The sequence below is a fragment of the Tamandua tetradactyla genome, chromosome 12 (assembly GCF_023851605.1).
Source record: "Tamandua tetradactyla isolate mTamTet1 chromosome 12, mTamTet1.pri, whole genome shotgun sequence".
NCBI lineage: Eukaryota > Metazoa > Chordata > Mammalia > Pilosa > Myrmecophagidae > Tamandua > Tamandua tetradactyla.
In genome coordinates, this window is record NC_135338.1 from 37,290,342 (window position 1) to 37,309,306 (window position 18,965).

The window sequence follows — 18,965 nt, forward strand, 5'->3', positions numbered from 1 at the left end:
GGGAAAGAGGGAAATGGAAAGCAGGAAGAGACCCCGAGATCCTTTTCTGATTCCTCAAACAACATGCAGGCAGTCCCACAGTGCCTCATCGTTTGCTCTACTGCCAGCCTGTGAAACAGTAAGACCCAGACAAAGGATTTGCAGATTTGGGAGATGCAACTTTAGGATCTTGAAGACATCTGTTCACATTTACTCATCTATCTATCTCTTTCTCACCTAAGTATTAGTTGCTTTCTAAGTCCTGGCCACTATATTGGCTGCTGGGAATCAGAGGTCAGCAAAATAGAGCTTGTCTATGGTGTGTAAAATTCAATAAAACTGTTTTTTTTTTTTTAAATAGAGCCAGTCCCTGCCATCTTGTATGGCTCTATTTGTGTGAATCAGATAATCATACAAATAGTGTGTGCACACTGTGAATGCAGAGTACAGCATCCTATGACTGTGTTGTGTGGCAGGAGCACCTCATCTAGCCTGGGGGATCAGGGAAAGCTCCCTGAGGAGGTGATGCTGAGGTGGGATTGTAAAGAAGAGTGAGAATAAACATGGTGAACAAGAGATAGCGGGTATGCTCCTGGAAGAGGTAATGGCATGTGCAAAGGCCCTGAGGAAGGAAGTTGCATGGAATGTTGGAGAGGCAGAAAGAGAGCAAATGTGACTGGAGTCAGTGTGGTATGACATGGGACTGGGGTGGATGCATAGAACCTTGCAGGCTGAGGAAAGGAGTTGGGTCTTTATCTTAAGACTCTGATCCTTTGTTCCCCCCCTCCATGGGTCCTAGCTGCTCTCCTTTCCTGGCTGACCCTGGAGGCCAGCTGAGATTGAGAGGAATGTGTGCCGTGACAATAGCTTTCTGAGTTGAGCATCTCTGTCCTGTAGAGACCCATTGACAGACCATCTCTGGGCCCAGGTCTGGCTCTATTCAGCAGCTGTTCCCTATCTGGGAAGAGGCTTTTAGCTTTAATAAAAAGGGAGTAGAGATAAGAAGTCTGTCTTGGTGGGGACAGCAGCAGTGACAGGATGATTTAAATGGCCTCTCTATTGTCGTTTCTTCTGTGCAGACATCATAAATCAGATTAGCATTGGGCTCTGGTGGGGTGGGTAGGAGGGAGAGGGGCTCAGAGGGAGAGGAGAGAAGGGCCTGGGACCCTGGGTTCACCTGGAACTGGCCTGGAGCAGGTGGGGCAGCCCCAGGGGTCAGGGAGATAACCAATTCCTGATCTGCAGTCCCTTGTCTTGCTCTTTGGAGAATAGGTAGATAGAAAGACTCTCCTAACCCAGCTTTTCAGCCCATTTTCAGCTTTGGGGAAGAAATGAAGAGGGACTGATAAGAGAGTAGAGAAGAGAGAAAATGAGGGGAAAGTGGTGGGGCAGTTGTGAGAGGCAAAAAGTTACAGCCATTAGGAAAACTAGAAGTGCTGTTTCTCCTGCCTCAATGTGCATTAAAATCACCTTGGAAACTTTTAAAATACATTGATGCTTGAGTACCCCACCCCCCAAACATTTCTGAATTCCAGGTGATTCTCCCGGGCAGCTCAAGTTAGGAAGTGCTAGATTAGAGCTTAGCTTCTATCTTAAGCTAGAACTACATGATCCCAAGCCACCCTGTCCCCCAGGACTGCACAGACGAACCCGACCCCTCTGGTCTTACTGAAAGTGATGGGGATTGAAGGAACAGAGACAGTATCCACTTCTGAGACAAGTGCCAATCATAGAACCTAACCTTCCTCCCTGCCCCCTTTCAGATCTCACGCCACCTGGGCAAGATGTACAGTGAGATGATTTTTATCAATGGCTTCGTGCACTGCGATCCTCACCCGGGCAACGTGCTGGTGCGGAAGCATCCAGGCACGGGAAAAGCAGAGATTATCCTGCTAGACCATGGGCTCTACCAGGTAGGAGAGGCCTTTCCTACCCAGCCAGCCTCCTGGGTCTGGTCCTGCCTGTAACCGCTGAACTCCTGCATTGGCAGCAGAAGCAAAGGCAGATTGCTAGATAGATGGAAAGGGCCCAGCCCTAGCCTTCCAAGTTGTGGAACTTGGTGCAAGTCATATTGTGCGAGCTCTCTGAGCCTCAGCTACCTCCTCAATCAAGTGAGGTGGATAGCATCCTTTATGGGCTGTTAGGAGGACTAGATGGGAATGTACTTGCATATGCGAAAGTACATTCTAAGCTGTAAAACACCATGCCTTCCCAGGGAATTCCAGGCCAGCCTTGGTCCTAGGAGATGAACTGCCCATCATGTGAGCTGGGATTTCAGAGGGAGATGGCACCTGTGGGTCTGGCCCCAGTGGGAGAAGGGGAGAGTAGCTGGTGGGTGGATGGTCCCAGACTCTGTCCTCTGGAACTTGGGATCTGAACCCTTCTCTAGAAGTTGTGATGCTCATTGTCTATCCTGAAGGCCCAGGGCCCGATTCCAGAGGCAGATGGTCCTGGGGAGATTTCCCCAATGGTCTCCTGCTCCTCTCCTCTAGGCCCTGATCCCTCAGCCTAAAATCTTGGCCTTCTTTGAAAGGCTTAGCATAGTAGGTGTATTAGTTTAGTGTAAGCTAGCTGCTGTAACAGAGCCCTGGAATGAATAATGGCCCTAATACAACAGACATTTAATTTATTGCTCACATACCAGCTCTCAGCGGTGAAGATGTCTGTAGGCAGCCCCATCCTGGGCTCTGTCTCCCAGGTCTCCCTGTAGGTTTTTGCATCATCAGCCAATAGCAAAGAGGGGGGCACAGAGGAGCATACATGGGAAAGATTTTGTGGACCAGATCTGAAAGTGGAGCTTCTTCCACATTCTGCTGGCTGGAGCTCAGTTACCTGGCCACATCTGACTTCAAGGGATGCTAGCAAATATAGCCTATGCTTAGCAATAAAAGGAGATTATGGATCCTGCTGGGCAGTTAGCAGTCTCTGAATTCAGAACCAAAGCTTACCAATGGAGCTTGGAACTTGGACCATAACACACTTTGGGGATGTACGACATCACCCTTCAGGGTTGGCTGAATTTGGGGAAGAAGCAGTTATCTTGCAGGAGCCATGGTCCTTATCTGGCCCCCTTTGCATGGTCAGTTCCAGCTGGAGACTTAGTGAGGTTTTCCTGGGGAGAGGTGGGTCAGGTCCTGCCCGTGCTGCCCACAGGTGCTCACAGAAGAGTTCCGCTTGGATTACTGCCACCTCTGGCAGTCCCTGATCTGGACTGACATGAAGAGGGTGAAGAAGTACAGCCAGCGCCTGGGAGCCGGTGATCTCTACCCGCTGTTTGCTTGCATGCTGACGGCCCGGTCGTGGAACTCTGTCAACAGGGGCATCGACCGAGTTCCAGTCACTGCCACTGAGGTAGGTGGCCCCTCTTGCCCTGTCCTCTCCAGCAACAAAGGGCAGGACCAGGGATGGCCTCTGGCCTCTCCAACTCAGGGTCTGGTGTTCTAGATTGATGAGTGTGTTGTGGGTGCCCAAATTGGGGGGATGTTTGATAGAAAGGTGGGAAGGGGAGTGAAACAGTACCCCTGATAGAGGAGCAAAAGGAAACAATTCCTCACTCTTTCTGCTCCACGTCTCACCAGCCTGGGAGTGTAAACAGGGTTATAGCAACTGTATAATCCAGACTTTTGGGACTTAGCCACCACCTGCTCATGCAAGATTTCAGGTTCCTGCCAAGCACTCCCCCAGGGCTTGTGGGAACCCTCAGGGACTCTGATAAACCAGTGTGGCACCACTTCTGCTGTCTCCTTCTGAACATGGTCATCCAGGCACCATACTGGGGAGAGTGCTTTACTACTTCTTTTAAGAAATTTCAGAGTACTGCTTTGTCATGTGATCCTGCAGAGTTTTTTAGTAAAATGGCTCTTTTCATCTTTATTTGTAGCTCATTTGGCCAATGGACCTAGACAAAAGACTGTGCCGGGAGACAGATCCTTGGAACCCCCTGTTTCAGTTTGCTAAAGCTACTGAAATGCAGTATACCAGAAATGGGTTGGCTTTTTCATATGGGGTTTTAAAAGGTTACAAATTTATAGTTCTAAGGCAAAAATGTACCAATTAAGAAATAATAGGATGATACCTTCGCTGAAGGAAGGCTGATAGCATCTGGGGTTCTTCAGTCACATGGGAAGGTGCATGGTGAAGTTTGCTGATCATTCTGTCCCACCTTGAATGGCTGGGTTGCATCTCTATGGAAACACATGACCACCTCTGCTGCCATGACAGAGCCTCCAGGGGTGAGCTTCTGGTTCCTGGTTCAGGGTGTCCTTCTCCCAGGAGGCTTCTTCTCAGTCTCTTGTGGAATTGACTACATTGTTCCCATGGCATCGATTTGCCAGACCCATCCCGACTTGCTTGAATCCATGTGGTGGACAGTCTTGGGCTCCAGCTGAGACCCTGTTCACCATAGAGAGTTCTGGTCACAGCAGCTCCCCCTCTTGGTGGTGTGAACTTGGGCAGCTCTTATCACCTCTTTGAGACTCAGGGTTCTCACATGTAAGCTGCTTTGTCGTAGGTGGCCTTAGGAATGGTTGGATTTGTATACCCACAATAGCTGAAAGCAGTGACACAAATAGACATTTGTATACCAGTGTTCAAAAAGGCACTGTGCTGGTTTGAATCTGTTATGTACCCCAGAAAAGCCATTGTTTAATCCTGACCTGATCTTGTAGGGACAGCCATTTCTTCTAATCCTAATTTAATATTATAGGTTGGAATCTTTTGATTAGATTATCGTCATGGAGATGTGACACACCCAATTGTGTATATTAGCTTTTGATTAGATGGAGATATGACTCCACCCATTCCAGATGGGTCTTGATTAGCTTACTAGAATAGTTTAAAAGAGGAAAAAGTTTGGAGAGCCTACAGAAATGACAGAGATTAGAGAAATGACAGAAGCCTCAGAGCTGCAGAAACTTCACAGAAGAGCTGACACAGATGCTGATGTGGAGAACAGAGACATGGATGTTTGGAGATGCTTGGAGCCCAGTAGACATTGCCATGAGATGTTAAGCAAGCCAGGACCTGGAGAGAGTCAAGGGAAACCAAGAGATGAAAGCCAGCCCCAGAGGAATAAAGTGAGGAACCCCTACGCGGACAGAGACTGAAAGCAATGGAACCCAGGAGCAAGGGACCAGCAGATGCCAGCCACATGACTACTGAGCTGACAGAGGTATTCTAGACCAATGGGCCTTTCTTGAGTGAAGGTTACCTCTTGTTGGTGTCTTAATTTGGGCACTTTTACTTCCTCAGAATTGTAAATTTGTAACTTATTAAATTCCCCTTTTTAAAAGCCATTCCAGTTCTGGTATATTGCATTCCAGCAGCTTGCAAACTAACACAGGCACTATTCACAGTGGCCAAAAGATGGAGACAATCCAAGTGCCCATCAACTGATGAGTGGATAAACAAAATGTGGAGTATTCACATGATGGAATATCATGCAGCAGTAAGATGAAATGAGGTCCCAAAGCATGTGACAACATGGATGAACTTAGAGGATATAATGCTTAATGAAATAAGCCAGACACAAAAGAATAGATACAGTATGATTTCACTATTATGACTCTGATAAAGAGAGCAAACTAAATCATCTGGTCCAGGAAGAAAATCTATATTCATATAGAGCAATGAACTAGATCTTGCATGTCTGGAGCTAGAGTATTCAAAGGACTTCGTAAGCAATGGCTTCCATATGTTTCATATTTTTAACATTGACCATGCATAATAGATTCTATTAAAAGAAAGATGTAAGGCTTCACTTATGAAACACCTTGCAAATATATGTACCCAGAAACATAGTTCACACTTCTACACTGACACAAATACAGGCCACCAACCTATTAACACATATAGGCATACACACACAACCCCCCTCCCCCAAAATCATCTGAAGAGAGGGAAAAATAAAGAAATGGCTAGATCCAGAGTCTCAAACAATGTCATCAAGAAGCTGCCTCTGTCTATTTCTTGGCTTTGCTTTCCTCCAAGTTGGTATCAGTCTTCAGCAAGTGTGGTGATAAAGATGTCCACCAGCAGCTCCAGACGTCACACCCTTAAAGTTCATCTCAGATTAGGAGAGATAGTCCCTCTACTTTGAAAAATAGGGAAATAGGGATGATAATTTCTATTTTATTGATGATATTTGTGACGTGCCCACAGTTCCTGAAGTTCATGTCATTCAACAGACATTTGTTTTGCCAGGCCCTGTGCTGTGTGCTAAAGATCCAATGATGAACAGACAGACAGGCTTTCATGTAATTTACACTTTGGTTGAGGGAACAAACAGGTGAACAGAATACTTACAGGATATAGGTACTGTGAAGGAAACAGGCAAGGTGCCGTGGTATGGGGGACCGGGAGGTTGCCATAGGTAGGGTACTCAGGGAAGATCTTGCAGGGTTGTTGACATTTAAGATGAGGCCTGAAGGACAGGAAAGGAACCAGCCACCAGAGGAGCTTGGAGAAAGCATTTTAGCAGAGGACACAAGCCATGCTTGTATAAGAAAGAGCTTGGTATAGTCTGCAGTGTGGTGAGAGCATCAGTGGCATGAGAGGAATTTGGAGTGCTGGGCAGAGAGAGCATCATATGAACCTCATAAGCTATGAAAAGAATTTCAGGTTAATTTTCAGTACAAGGCAAAGCCTTGAAAGGGTTGAAACATGAGAATGACATGCTCGGAATTACTGTTTTTTGAAAATTTTTTCCTTCCCTTTAAAGTGTACAATTCACTGGTTTTTGGTATATTCACAAAGTTGTGCAGTCATCTGTTTTAGGCATTTTTATCACCCCAGAAGAAGCCCTATGCTGTTTCTGTTATTACCCCTCAACACCCCCTACTCCCACCCCTTACCCACAGCATAGGTAGTGATTTTAAGGAAATCAGTAAAATCAACTTTTTGTCTCTATTTTTTAGCCTATTCTGGACATTTTATGTAAGTGGAATCATATTACATTTATCCTTTAGTGTCTGGCTTCTTTCATTTAGCATCGTGTTTCAAGGTCCATCCATGTAGCCTACATTGGAACTTCATTCTTTTTTATGGCACCGTTATATTCCACTGTATGGATAGACCATTTTCTTTATCCCTTCATCTCTTGATGGGCACATGAGTTGTTTCTACCTTGGCAGCTATTATGAATTAAGCTGCTATGAATAGCAGTGTAAAAGTCCTTTCTCTGTGTTTCTGGTAAGTTGTTTTACCATTTGGATAATAGTTCACCTTTATTGATCTGTAAAATGGGGATAATGCAGGTACTTTCCAAGGGTTGTTGTGGGCATTACAGGAGTTAGTGGTGATAAAGCAGGGTTACTCTGCCTCAGCACTATTGACATCTGGGGGCTGTTCTGTGAACTGTAGGATGTATTTTTTTTTTTAAGTAGTTTTATTGAGATATAGTCACATACCATACAGTCTATCCAAAGTGTCACAATCAGTGGCTTTCAGTATAATCACAGAGTTGTGCATTTGTTACCACAATCTATTTTTTAGAACATTTTCATTACTCCAAAAAGAAAAACCTCATATCCTTCAGCAGTTACCTCTCAATTCCTCCATCCTTCCCCAGCCGTACACTATAGATTTATTTATCTTTACATTTTATATAAATGGAATCATACAGTATGTAATACTTTGTGCCTGATTTCTTTCAGTTAGCATGATGTTTTTAATTATTGTTTTTTGTTATTGTTGTAGGTTTACATAAAAGTCATGTTAAAAAATACAACCTTCCCATATATCCCCAATTGGTGACACTTTGCATTGGTGTGGTACCTTTGTTTCAACTGGAGAAAGAATATTAAAATATTACTACCCTTAGTCCATAGTTTACATGTGGTGTATTTTGTTCCATATATTGTTGGTTAGCTGATGGCTGGGGGTAAGCGGCCGTACTGAGTCAGGCACAGCACACAGCACACAGTCACGAAGAAACGACTCAGGAGACAACCCTCAGAAGTGAGTGGAAGGCATCTGCTTTATTGAGGAAGTGCCCAAGATTATATAGGCTGGGAGCATGCAGGGACACGTGTCGGACGGGGATTGGTGGCCGTTGTTGCTAGGGTGGAGGGCAGATTTAAGGTTAGCGCTTTTGGTGCGAACCACTGCCCGTTCCGGGAAGAAAGCCAGTTGTGAGTTAGGCCTTTTTGTGTTGCCTTGCATCAGCCATGGCAGCCATGTTGGCAATATTTTATCACTTCTCCATCAATATATTACCCTAATATTAGTGCCGCATAATAGTAACATACATTTGTTATAATTAATGAAAGGACATTCTTAGACACGTACTATTAACCACAGTCATCATCCACAATAGATTTCATGTGTTATATGGCCCCATGTTTTATCTTCTGATTTTCCTTGTAGTAACATACATGATCTAAAACTTCCCCTTTCAACCACATTCACACACATAATTCAATGCTGCTAATTAAACTCACAAAAAATGTGCTACCATCATCACCACCCATTTCCAAACACTTATAATCAACCTAAATAGATATTCTGCACAAATTAAGCATCAGAGCCCCATTTTCTACCCCAATCTGTCCCCTGGTAACCTATATTCTAGATTCTTACTTTATGAGTTTGATTATTATAATTAGTTCATATCCGTGAGATCATACAATATTTGTCCATTTGTGTCTGGCTTATTTCACTCAATGTAATGCCCTCAAGGGTCATTCAGATTGTTGCATGCATCAGGACTTCATTCCTTATAGCTGAATAATATTCCATAGTATGCATATACCACATTTTGTTTATCCATTTATTGGTTGATGGATACTTGGACTGCTTCCATTTTTTGGCAATTGTGAATAATGCTGCTGTGAACATCGGCCTGCAAATGTCTGTTGGAATTCCTGCTTTCAGCTTTTCTGGTTATATACCTAGTAGTGGGATTGCTGGATCATATAACACTGCTATACTTAGCTTCCTGAGGAACTGCCAAACTACCTTCCATAGTAGCTGCACCATTTTATAATCCCTCCAGCCGTGAACTAGCGTTCTTATTTCTCTGTATCCTCTCCAACACATTAATTTTTTTTTCTAAAATTTTAGCCATTTTAGTTGAGTGTGAAGTTGTATTTCTTTGTAGTTTTGATTTGCATTTCCCTAATAGCTAGTGATGTTGGGCATCTTTTCATGCATTTTAGCCATTTGTGTAACTTCTTTGGAGAAATGTCTATTCAAGTCTTTTAATTGGGTTGTTTGCCTTTTTATTGTTGAGTTGTTGGATTTCTTTATGTATTCTTTAAGTTAAACCCTATTGGATATCTGGTTTATCTCTTTATTTGAGTAGTTTGTCTCTTTATTTTCTAGACAAAATTCTTTGATGCACAAAAGTTTTTAATTTTGAGGAGGTCCCATCGATCTATTTTTTCCTTTGTTGTTAGTCTTGTCAAATATCAATTGGCCATAGATGTAAGAATTTATTTCTGCACTCTCAAGTTGATTCCATTGGTCAGTATATGTGTCTTTATGCCAGAAACATGCTGGTTTGACCAGTGTAGCTTTGTAATATGCTTTAATGTCAGGAAATGTTCTAGTTTGTCAGCTGCTAGAACGTGGTATACCGGAAATGGAACAGCTTTTTAAAAAGGGAATTTAATAAGTCACAAGTTTACAGTTCTAAGGCTGCTAAAATGTCCCAATTAATGCAAGGATATAAAATATCCAGTCTAAGGCATCCAGGGAAAGATACCTTGATGCAAGAAGGCCAGTGAAGTTCAGGGTTTTTTTTCTTGATTGGAAAGGCACATGGCAAACATGGTGATGTCTGCTAGCTTTTCTCCAGGCTTCTTGTTTCATAAAGCTCTCCCGGAGGCGTTTTCTTTCTTCATTTCTAAAGTCTCTGGTTGTGTGGGCTCTCAGCCTTGTGGCTCTCATCATTCTGAAGCTTTCTCCAAAATGTTTCCTCTTTTAAATAATTCCTATAAATTAATTAAGACCCATGTGGAATGGGTAGAGTCACATTTCCCTCTATTGAAAAGTTAATACCCACAATTGGGTGAGTCACATCTCCATGGAGATAATGTAATCGAATTTCCAATGAGTCACATCTCCATGGAGATAACGTAATCAAATTTCCAATATACCATGCTGAATAGGATTTAGAAGAAATGGCCACTCCCACAAGATTTGATTAGGATTAAGGCATGGCTTTTCTGGCTTACATAAAACCCTTCCAAACCAGCACAGGAAGCATGAGTCCTCCAACTTCATTTTTCTTTTTCAAGATGTTTTTGACTATTTGGGACACCTTATCCTTTCAAATAAATTTGATAATTGACTTTTCCATTTATGAAAAGGAGGTTGTTGGAATTTTGATTGGGATTGCATTTAATCTGTAAATCATTTTGGGTAGAATTGACATCATAATGATGTTTTAGTCTTCCAATCCATGAACATGGAATGCTCTTCCATTAGGTCTTCTTTGATTTCTATTAGCAATGTTTTGTATTTTTGTGTATAAGTCCTTTACATCCTTGGTTAAATTTATTCCTAGATATTTAATTCTTTTAGTTGCTATTGTAAATGGAATTTAAAAAATTGATTTCCTCCTCAGATTGCTCATTACTAGTGTATAGAAATACTACTGATTTTTAAATAATGTATCCTGCCACTTTGCTGAACTCATTTATTAGCTCTAGTAGTTTTGTTGTAAGTTTTTCAGGACTTTCTGTATTTAGAATCATGTCATCTGCAAATAGTGAAAGTCTTAACTCTTCTTTTCCAATTTGGCTGTCTTTTATTTCTTTTTCTTGCCTAACTGTTGTGGCCAGAACCTCCAGTGCAGTGTTGAATAGCAGTGGTGACAGTGGGCATCCTTGTCTTGTTCCAGATCTAGGAGGGAAAGCTTTCAGTCTTTCACCATGAGTATGCTGTTAACTGTGGGGTTTTCATATATTCTCTTTATCATGTTGATGAAATTTCCTTCTATTCCTATTTTTATAAGTTTTTATCAAGGAAGCATGCTGATTTTGTCAAATTTCATTTCTGTGTCAATAGAGATGAGCATGTGGTTTTGCCATGCACTTGGTTTTGTTGCTGTATTACATTAATTGATTTTCTTATGTGGAATCACCCTTGCATACCTGGGATAAATCCCACTTGATCATGGTGTATAATTCTTTTGATGTATTTGTTGGATTCAATTTGTAAGTATTTTGTTGAGGATTTTTGCATCTATATTCCTAAGAGAAATTGGTCTGTAATTTTCTTTTCTTGTAGTATCTTTATCTGGTTTAAGGTACTGTTGGCCTCATAGAATAAGTTAGGTGGTGTCCCTTCCTCCTCAATTGTTTAGAAGAGTTTGAGCAGGAATTAGTATTATTCACCCATGATGCTATCTGATCCTGGGCTTTTCTTTGTTGGGAGGTGTTCTAGTTTGTTAGCTGCCAGAATGCAATATACCAGAAATGGAATGGCTTTTAAAAAGGGGAATTTAACAAGCTGCTAGTTTACAGTTCTAAGGCCGAGAAAATGTCCCAATTAAAACAAGTCTATAGAATATCCAATCTAAGGCATCCAGGGAGAGATACCTTGATTCAAGAAAGCTGATGATATTCAGTGTTTCTCTCTCAAGTGAGAAGGCACATGGCAAACATGGTCAGGGTTTCTCTCTTGGCTGGAAGGGCACATGGTGAAGATGGTTAGGGTTCCTCTCTCATCCTGAAGGGCACATGGCACACACGGCATCTTCTGCTAGCTTCCTCTCCTGGCTTCCAGTTTCATGAAGCTCCCCGGGAGGAGGTTTTCCTTCTTCGTCTCCAAAGCACTGACTGGTGGACTCCCTGCTTTGTGGTGCTGCAGATTCTCTGCTCTCTCTGAATCTCCAGCTTTCTCAAAATATCTCCTCTTTTATAGGATTCCAGTAAACTAATCAAGACCCACCTGAATGGGTGGAAACATGTGTCCACCTAATCCAGTTTAACAACTGCTCTTGATTGAGTCACATCACCAAGGAGATGATCTAATTGCAGATTCAAACATACAGTACTGAATATGGATTAGAAGAAACGGCTGCCTTTACAAAATGGAATTAGAATTAACACATGCTTTTCTAGGGGTACATACTTCCTTTCAAACCAGCACAGGAGGTTTTCAATAACTGATTCAGTCTGGTAGTAATTGGTTTGTTGAGGTCTTCTGTTTCATGTAGTGGCAGTGTAAGTTATTCATGTTTCTAGGAAGTTTTCCATTTCATCTAAGTTGTCTAGTTTGTTGGCATACAGTTGTCCATAGTGTCTTCTTCTTATCCTTTTTAATTCTGTAGGGCCAGTGATAATGCCCCACCTCTCGTTTCTGATTTTATTTATTTGAGTCTTTTTTCTTTTTTTTCCATGTCAGTCCAGTGAAGGATTTGTTGATTTTATTGATCTTTTCAGAGACCAACTTTTGATTTTTTAATACTCTATTTTTTCATATTCTCATATTCATTTATTTCAGCTCTAATCTTTGTTATTTCTTTCCATCTGCCTATTTTGGGGTTAATTTACTATTCTTTTCTAATTCCTTGAGGTGTGCAGTTAGATCTTTGACTTTGGCTCTCTCTTCTTTTTTAATGTAAGAATTTAGGACTACACATTTCCCTCTCAGCATTGCCTTTGCTGCATACCATAAGTTTTGATAAATTCTCATTTTCATTTGTCTCAAGATATTTACTAATTTCTCTTACAATTTCTTCTTTGACCCACTGATTGTTTAAGGGAGTTTTATTTGATTCCATTTATTTTTGGGTTTTCAAGTCTCTACCTGCTATTAATCTCTAGCTCCATTCCATTATGGTCAGAGAAGTTGTTTTGTGTGATTTCAGTCTTCTAAATGGATAAAGACTTGTTTTGTGACCCAACAAGTGGACTATCATAGAGAATGATCTGTGTACACTTGAGAAGAATCTGTGTCCTCCTGTTTTGGGATTGCAATGTTCTGTATACATCTATCAAGTCTAGTTCATTTATCGTTATTACTCAAGCTCTCTGTTTCCTTATCACTCTTCCATCTAAATGCTGTATCTACTGATAAGAGTGTTGTATTGAAATTTCCAAATAATGTTGTAGAGGTATCTATTTCCCCCTTCAGTTTTGCCAGTCTTTGCCTTATGTATTTTGGGGCACTGTGATTAGGTACATAAGTACTTATGATGGTTATTTCTCCTTGGTGGATTGCCCCTTTTTAATATGTAATGCCCTTCTTTGTCACTTGTAAAAGCTTTTCATATAAAGTTGATTTTGTCCTATCTTAGTATAACTACCCCAGCTCTTTTTTTGGTTACTGTTTGCATGGAATATCTTTTTCCATCCTTTTACTTTCATTTTACTGATGTCTTTGGGTCTAAGGTGAGCCTCTTGTAAATAACATATAATTGGATCATACTTGTTCTATCTATTCTGACAACCTGTGTCTTTTGATGGAGTTTAATCCATTAACATCAATATTATTACTATAAAGGCAGTACTTCTTTAGCCATTTTTTCCTTTGTTGTTGTTTTGTTATCTTGGGCAGGCTCTCGGTCTCTGGCATGGCAGTGAGAATTCTGTCACTGAGCCACCATTGAACTGCCCTGTCCTTTGGTTTTTATATGTCTTTTTTTTTTTTTTGTCTCTCTCTTCCTATATTGCATCCTCCTTTTCTGTATAGCTGATTATTTGTAGTGTATCACAAATAGTCATTTGTGATGATTTGTGATGTATCACAAAAGGTCAGTTGTGAGAAATGGATGATTGACTCATTTCTCATTTTATTTTTGTATATTTTTAAAATACTTTCTTTGTGGCTAGCTTTGGGCTTATATCCACAGCCTATATCTATAATCTACCAATATGAAAAGATACCAACTTATCTCCAATAGCACATACATTCTGGCTCCCATATCCCTCTCTTTGCCTTTTTTATGTTTTCTTTTTTGTCCCACTTTACCACTCTATATTCTGCATGTCCATTAACAGAAAATATGCCGTTTTCTTGTTCAGTTGTTTTCTGGTTCTTATATGAATTAAAGAGTAGGGTTGTATATTGAGAATACAGTACGATTTAGTTTTGCATTTATTTGTTTAGTTACCCTTGCTGATGGTCTCTTTTCTTCACACTACTCCAAGCCACTCTCTCCTCTCTTTTCCTTTCAACCTGAAGAACTTCCTTTAGTATTTCTTGTAGGCCACTCTTGTTGACAAACTCTCTCAGTTTCTGTTTATCTGTGAATACTTAAAATGCTCCATCATTTTTCAAGGACAGTTTTGCTGGATAAAGAATTTGGGCTGGCAGTTTTTCTCTATCAGTAACTTAAATATATTGTGCCATTGCCTTCTCTCCTCTGTCGTTTCTGACGAGAAATAGGTACTTAGTCTTATTGTAGTTCTCTTGTATGTAATGGATTGTTTTTCTCCTGCTTCTCTCAGAATTCTTTCTTTATCTTTGGCATTTGACATTCTGATTAGTATGTATCTCAGAGTAGGTCTGTTAGGATTTATTCTGTTCGGAGTACATTGTGCTTATTGGACATGTATATTTATGTCTTTAAATATACATTAAAAGTTTTCAGCCATTAGTTCTTCAAATATTCTTTCTGTCCCTTTTCCCTTCTTGTCTCCTGAGACACCGCGACATGTATATTTGTTGTGTTTGTGCTGCTACTCAAATCCTGGAGGGACCGCTCAGTTTTCCTATTTTTATCTGTTTTTTCTCACTGTACAATTACAATTGTCCTGTCTTTTAGCTTGCTGATTCTTCTGCTTTTTCAAATCTGTTGTTTTGTGTGTCTAGTGTATTTTTTAACTCTACTCTCATGCCTTCCATCCCCATAATTTCTGTTATGTTTCTTTTATACTTTCAAATTCTTCTTATGTTCACACGTTGTCTTCTTAAAATGTTCACACATTTTCTATCCTTTATCTCTTTAGCCATATTTTCCTTCATCTCCTTGAATTGATTTAGGAGATTTGTTTCAACATCTTTGGTTAATTGTTCCGACTTCTGAGTTTCCTCTGGAGTTTTAATTTGTCCCCTTAACTGAGCCATATCTTCCTGTTTCTTAGTAGGCCCTGTGTGCATTTGTGTGTGTGTTTAATGATATCTGATTCTCCTGATGGGTTAACTTGGAAGGTCTGTTTCTCTCACTTGTCTGGTATTTGATTGGCTTTGGATCTTCTTTGGTGCTTATTCTAGACTTCTAGAACCAAAGGTATTCTAAATACCTTTAGTATATGAAATATTGACTTACTCTAGACCTTTAGAATAGCCCATGTTTAACTCTTCCTCATCTGATTCTTGCCCTGAATGTACAGTGAAATTTTTAAGATTGTACCTTTTGTGCAATTGTTTGATCTCCAGGAGAGAGCTTCCTTTTCTCTTTTCCCTGGGAATCTGTTTTGTTTCTTTTTGTGTGGACTTTTCTCCCCAGCTCCTATGATTTGTTTAAATTATCTCCCTCATTAAGTACCCCATTTTCCTTACACTTTTCAGTTCTGTTTAACCACCCCTCCCCGACTTTTTTCTCTGTGAAGCTTTCCTGTCTCTAGTTTCTTCCCCATTAGGGTATCTCACCTAGGGAGCCAAATGGAGTCAATCTGGAAATGTGGGTCACTTCAGAAAAGTCCGTTTTGCTTTTAGGTGGCTCAGCCGGCTGAACCTGGATTGGTCACAAAGTTCTTAGCCCCTTTCTATGCCCCCTGCCCCTAATAAGGGCCCTTTTGTAGGTGGACATAGGTCCCTGAGCCTGGAGAGTGGCAGCTGTGCTGCCTCTGCGTGGCTCCCGGCCATCATGGGATCGAGTGAAGGGAAGGGGAAACAGAAACTGACCAGGGTCCAAGACGGACTTCTACCTGACATTTTTCTGTTTCAATTCAGCATTTGTAGACCTATTCTCCAGTCTCTACCATCCTTCCGATTGTAAGCAAGTGAAAATTGTCCTTTTATTTGCTGAATCTCTAGGAAGGCTTTTTCTAGGGATGTTTACATTGCCATGTTGATGACATCATTAGCATGAGTCATTTCTTAAGTGCAAGAAAACCTTTCCCAGAAGTCCCCCAGCAGACTTCTCTCATGCCAAGGATCCTGTCACATGGTCATGCCTGAACTAATCATGTGGCAGGGGAATGACACCTCAGTGTGACATTGGCTGAGAGCAGTCAAATTCCACCTCCGGCCTCTGGCTGGGGAGGTGTGCTGACTCCCGGAAGAACATGGCCCAAAGGGTCAAGTGAACAAAATAAAGAGAAGGGGAAGATGACTGTTGGGTGTCATCCAAGAGGGTTTACCACAGATACCCAACATCGGGATATGCCTAAGTCCAAGGTGATGCTGCTCTGAGAAGTAGCCTTGGTAGGTGAAGGATCTTTCTATTTGGGCTGGAAAGGACTATTGCCAGGCCAGTCCTGACATTGCTGAGAGGTTCCTTCTGTGTCCTGGGCCTCGGTTTGGCCTTGTCCCTCAGAGCAGAGTGACCCATAACTGTGACAGGAGGTGGTGGGGAGGCAGGCATACCTCCCCAGATGTACTAGTCTGATAGTCTCTGCCTAAGTGACATTTCAGTTTTCACAGTAGCTCAGTTACCAGAAATACACCTGTATTCCTGAAAGGGCAGAGTTCTGCTTCTGCTGCAGAAAGCTGGCTGAGGTGGCAATGCCTGTGGCAGCACCGCTGGGCCTCTTGTAATGATTGATTGATCCGGAGCACTTCCCCTATCTCTTAGGACTCCATCAGTACTGACGGGAGGGGGGTACTGAGGGCTTTATCATTGCCAGTGCTTAGGTGAGGACACTGTGTAGAAAGAGAAGAAAGGGCTTGCTTAGGGCCACCCAGACCTGCTATCAAGTGGAGAGGCAGTAGCAGGGTGGTGAGGGTATGGGCTTGGGAGCCAGACCACCTGGGCTTAAATCCCACTCACCATTTACGTTCTGTGGGCCTAGTTTCACAGTGCCTCTGTTCCAGTTTGCTAGCTGCCGGAATGCAACATACCAGAGAAGGATTGGCTTTCAATAAAAGGGGATTTATTTAGTTAAAAATGTATAGTTCTTCAGAGGAAAGGCAGCTAACTTTCAACTGAGGCACGCCTCATTTCATTCATTGCAGCAGGCACGCCTCCTAGCCGACTGCAGATGTAATCAGCAGCAGATGAGGTTCACATTCCATTGGTTCATGTCCACAGCAGTAGAACTAGGTATCTTCACCTGGTCAAGTTGACACCTGAATCTAACTACCACAGCCTCGATTTCCTTATTTTAATGGGGCTACTATAATCACCTCATAAGATTGTTGTGAAAATTAAATGAATTAATACATGCAAGCATGTTCAAGGTGCTGGCTTACGTAGTAAATGTGCAACACATGTTGGCTGTCGTCATTGTCATCATCATCATCATCATCATTATTTTTCTGGAGCCTAAGAAGGCATCAGAGCTGCACGGTTATGCTTAGGTATCTGGCTGGAGGCAGTTATCTTTCCAGAGCCATACAGAATTCAGAGCAGGGAAGAGGCAAACCTAAGCAATAGGATGGGGCAAGGGCCATGGGAACAAACAGGTTCAGGGCTTATAGCTTTGGACTGTGCACTGGGAGTGTCAGGAGCTCAGGTGTTGGGCAGAATGGAAGACAGCAAGGAACAATGGCAGTGTGGGCAGCAGGGGTTCCATGGAGGTCTGTTGGGGCACAGAGTCAGAGTATGGCAGGACTTTGCAATTCGGTTGGAGACAGAAGCTCAGAACCAGGGACTGAACCAGCTTGGACTTGGCACAAGAGTTGGGGACATGATTCAGCCAGTAACACCTTCCAGGGCCCCTTCCAGGCCTGGCCTGAAATCAGTGGCCAGCAAAGTAGCATTGGAGAGTAACATGAGCATGAACCCCTGGGCTGAGAGGCTGGTGGATGCTGACATCATCCACAGGTGTCTTGGAGTGGAGGGGCTGTTAGGAGAGAAGACTTCCAGCCCTAGTAGTTCTAGTTAGGGAGTTTGGGTAATGGGTGTTGGTGACCATGACTATGAAAAGCCAGGGATGGCAGAAGTAGTAGAAATGCCATCTGGCCTTTCCTCATATGCTTCTGTGCTATTTCTGGTACTTGGCCAGAAGTTGGGGTGAGACATTCTGTCCAGGTGTGTCGGGCAATAAGCCGCTTGTGCAGTACTTCCTTTTGGGGAATTTTCTAGTGATGCTGAGACAGCTGTGCTAGCTGCTTCCTCCTAGAGCTTCCTTGTAGCCCCTTGGGGCACAGGCTGCCAGGACCCACCACCCTGGGCCCACATCCCTACATCAATTGTCTGTTTCTATCTCCCTGTCGCTACTTTAGAACTTAGAGATCCGTGAAAATGCGGCCAACTACCTCCCCCAGATCAGCCAGCTGCTCAGCCACGTGCCACGCCAGATGCTGCTGATCTTCAAGACCAACGACTTGCTGCGTGGCATCGAGGCTGCCCTGGGCACCCGCGCCAGCGCCAGCTCCTTCCTCAACATGTCACGTTGCTGCATCCGCGCACTGGCTGCGTGAGTTTGGGCTCCTGCCTCTCCCTTCTCACCCAGATCCCTCTTCTGCCCTGGGGGTCCTGCCTGCCTCCACTTTATCCCACCAGTCCACAGGGCCCTGCCTGAGCTTCCCAATCTCCAAATCTCCCTGCAGGAAAAGTGGAGGTGGGGAGAAGAGGACAATTCCAGTGAACTCACTGATGTCCCTAGTCAGTGTTTTTGGGTGGTCCAGAATACAACCTGTACTTGTTGAAAATGCTGGTTTCCCGGACCTAACCCTCCCAGCCCATCTATCTAGCTTTCCAGGTGGTTCTTCCCCTCTGTAAAGTTTTAAATGCTTTCTGAGTCTCAGCTCTTCCAGGTGTTCTCTGGGCTGGGGTCAGGAAGCCCTGATGCATATCCCATTCTCTAACTGATCCAGAAACTTATACCTGTCTTTCCAGGAATTGGCCAGGCAGTCAGCCAGTATTCTTTTACCTGCAGGTATACCTGTGACTTGGGAGAGATAAGTGTTAACAGCAAGGAGGGCCT

The 18,965-nt window shown here is 42.7% G+C and overlaps 1 protein-coding gene across 8 annotated transcripts in view; it reads left to right on the forward strand.

Moving 5' to 3' along the window:
- ADCK1 (aarF domain containing kinase 1) overlaps positions 1 to 18,965 on the forward strand; it is a 179,631-nt gene that overhangs the window by 111,912 nt on the left and 48,754 nt on the right. For 6 of the 8 annotated variants that reach the window (XM_077123210.1, XM_077123207.1, XM_077123211.1 and 3 more), the window contains 3 exons: positions 1,743 to 1,892; positions 3,133 to 3,330; positions 18,262 to 18,455. In XM_077123210.1, coding sequence (XP_076979325.1) covers positions 1,743 to 1,892; positions 3,133 to 3,330; positions 18,262 to 18,455 — 542 coding nt within the window. The remainder of the gene's footprint in view (positions 1 to 1,742; positions 1,893 to 3,132; positions 3,331 to 18,261; positions 18,456 to 18,965) is intronic. The other 2 variants (XM_077123209.1, XM_077123213.1) reach the window with 2 other exon arrangements.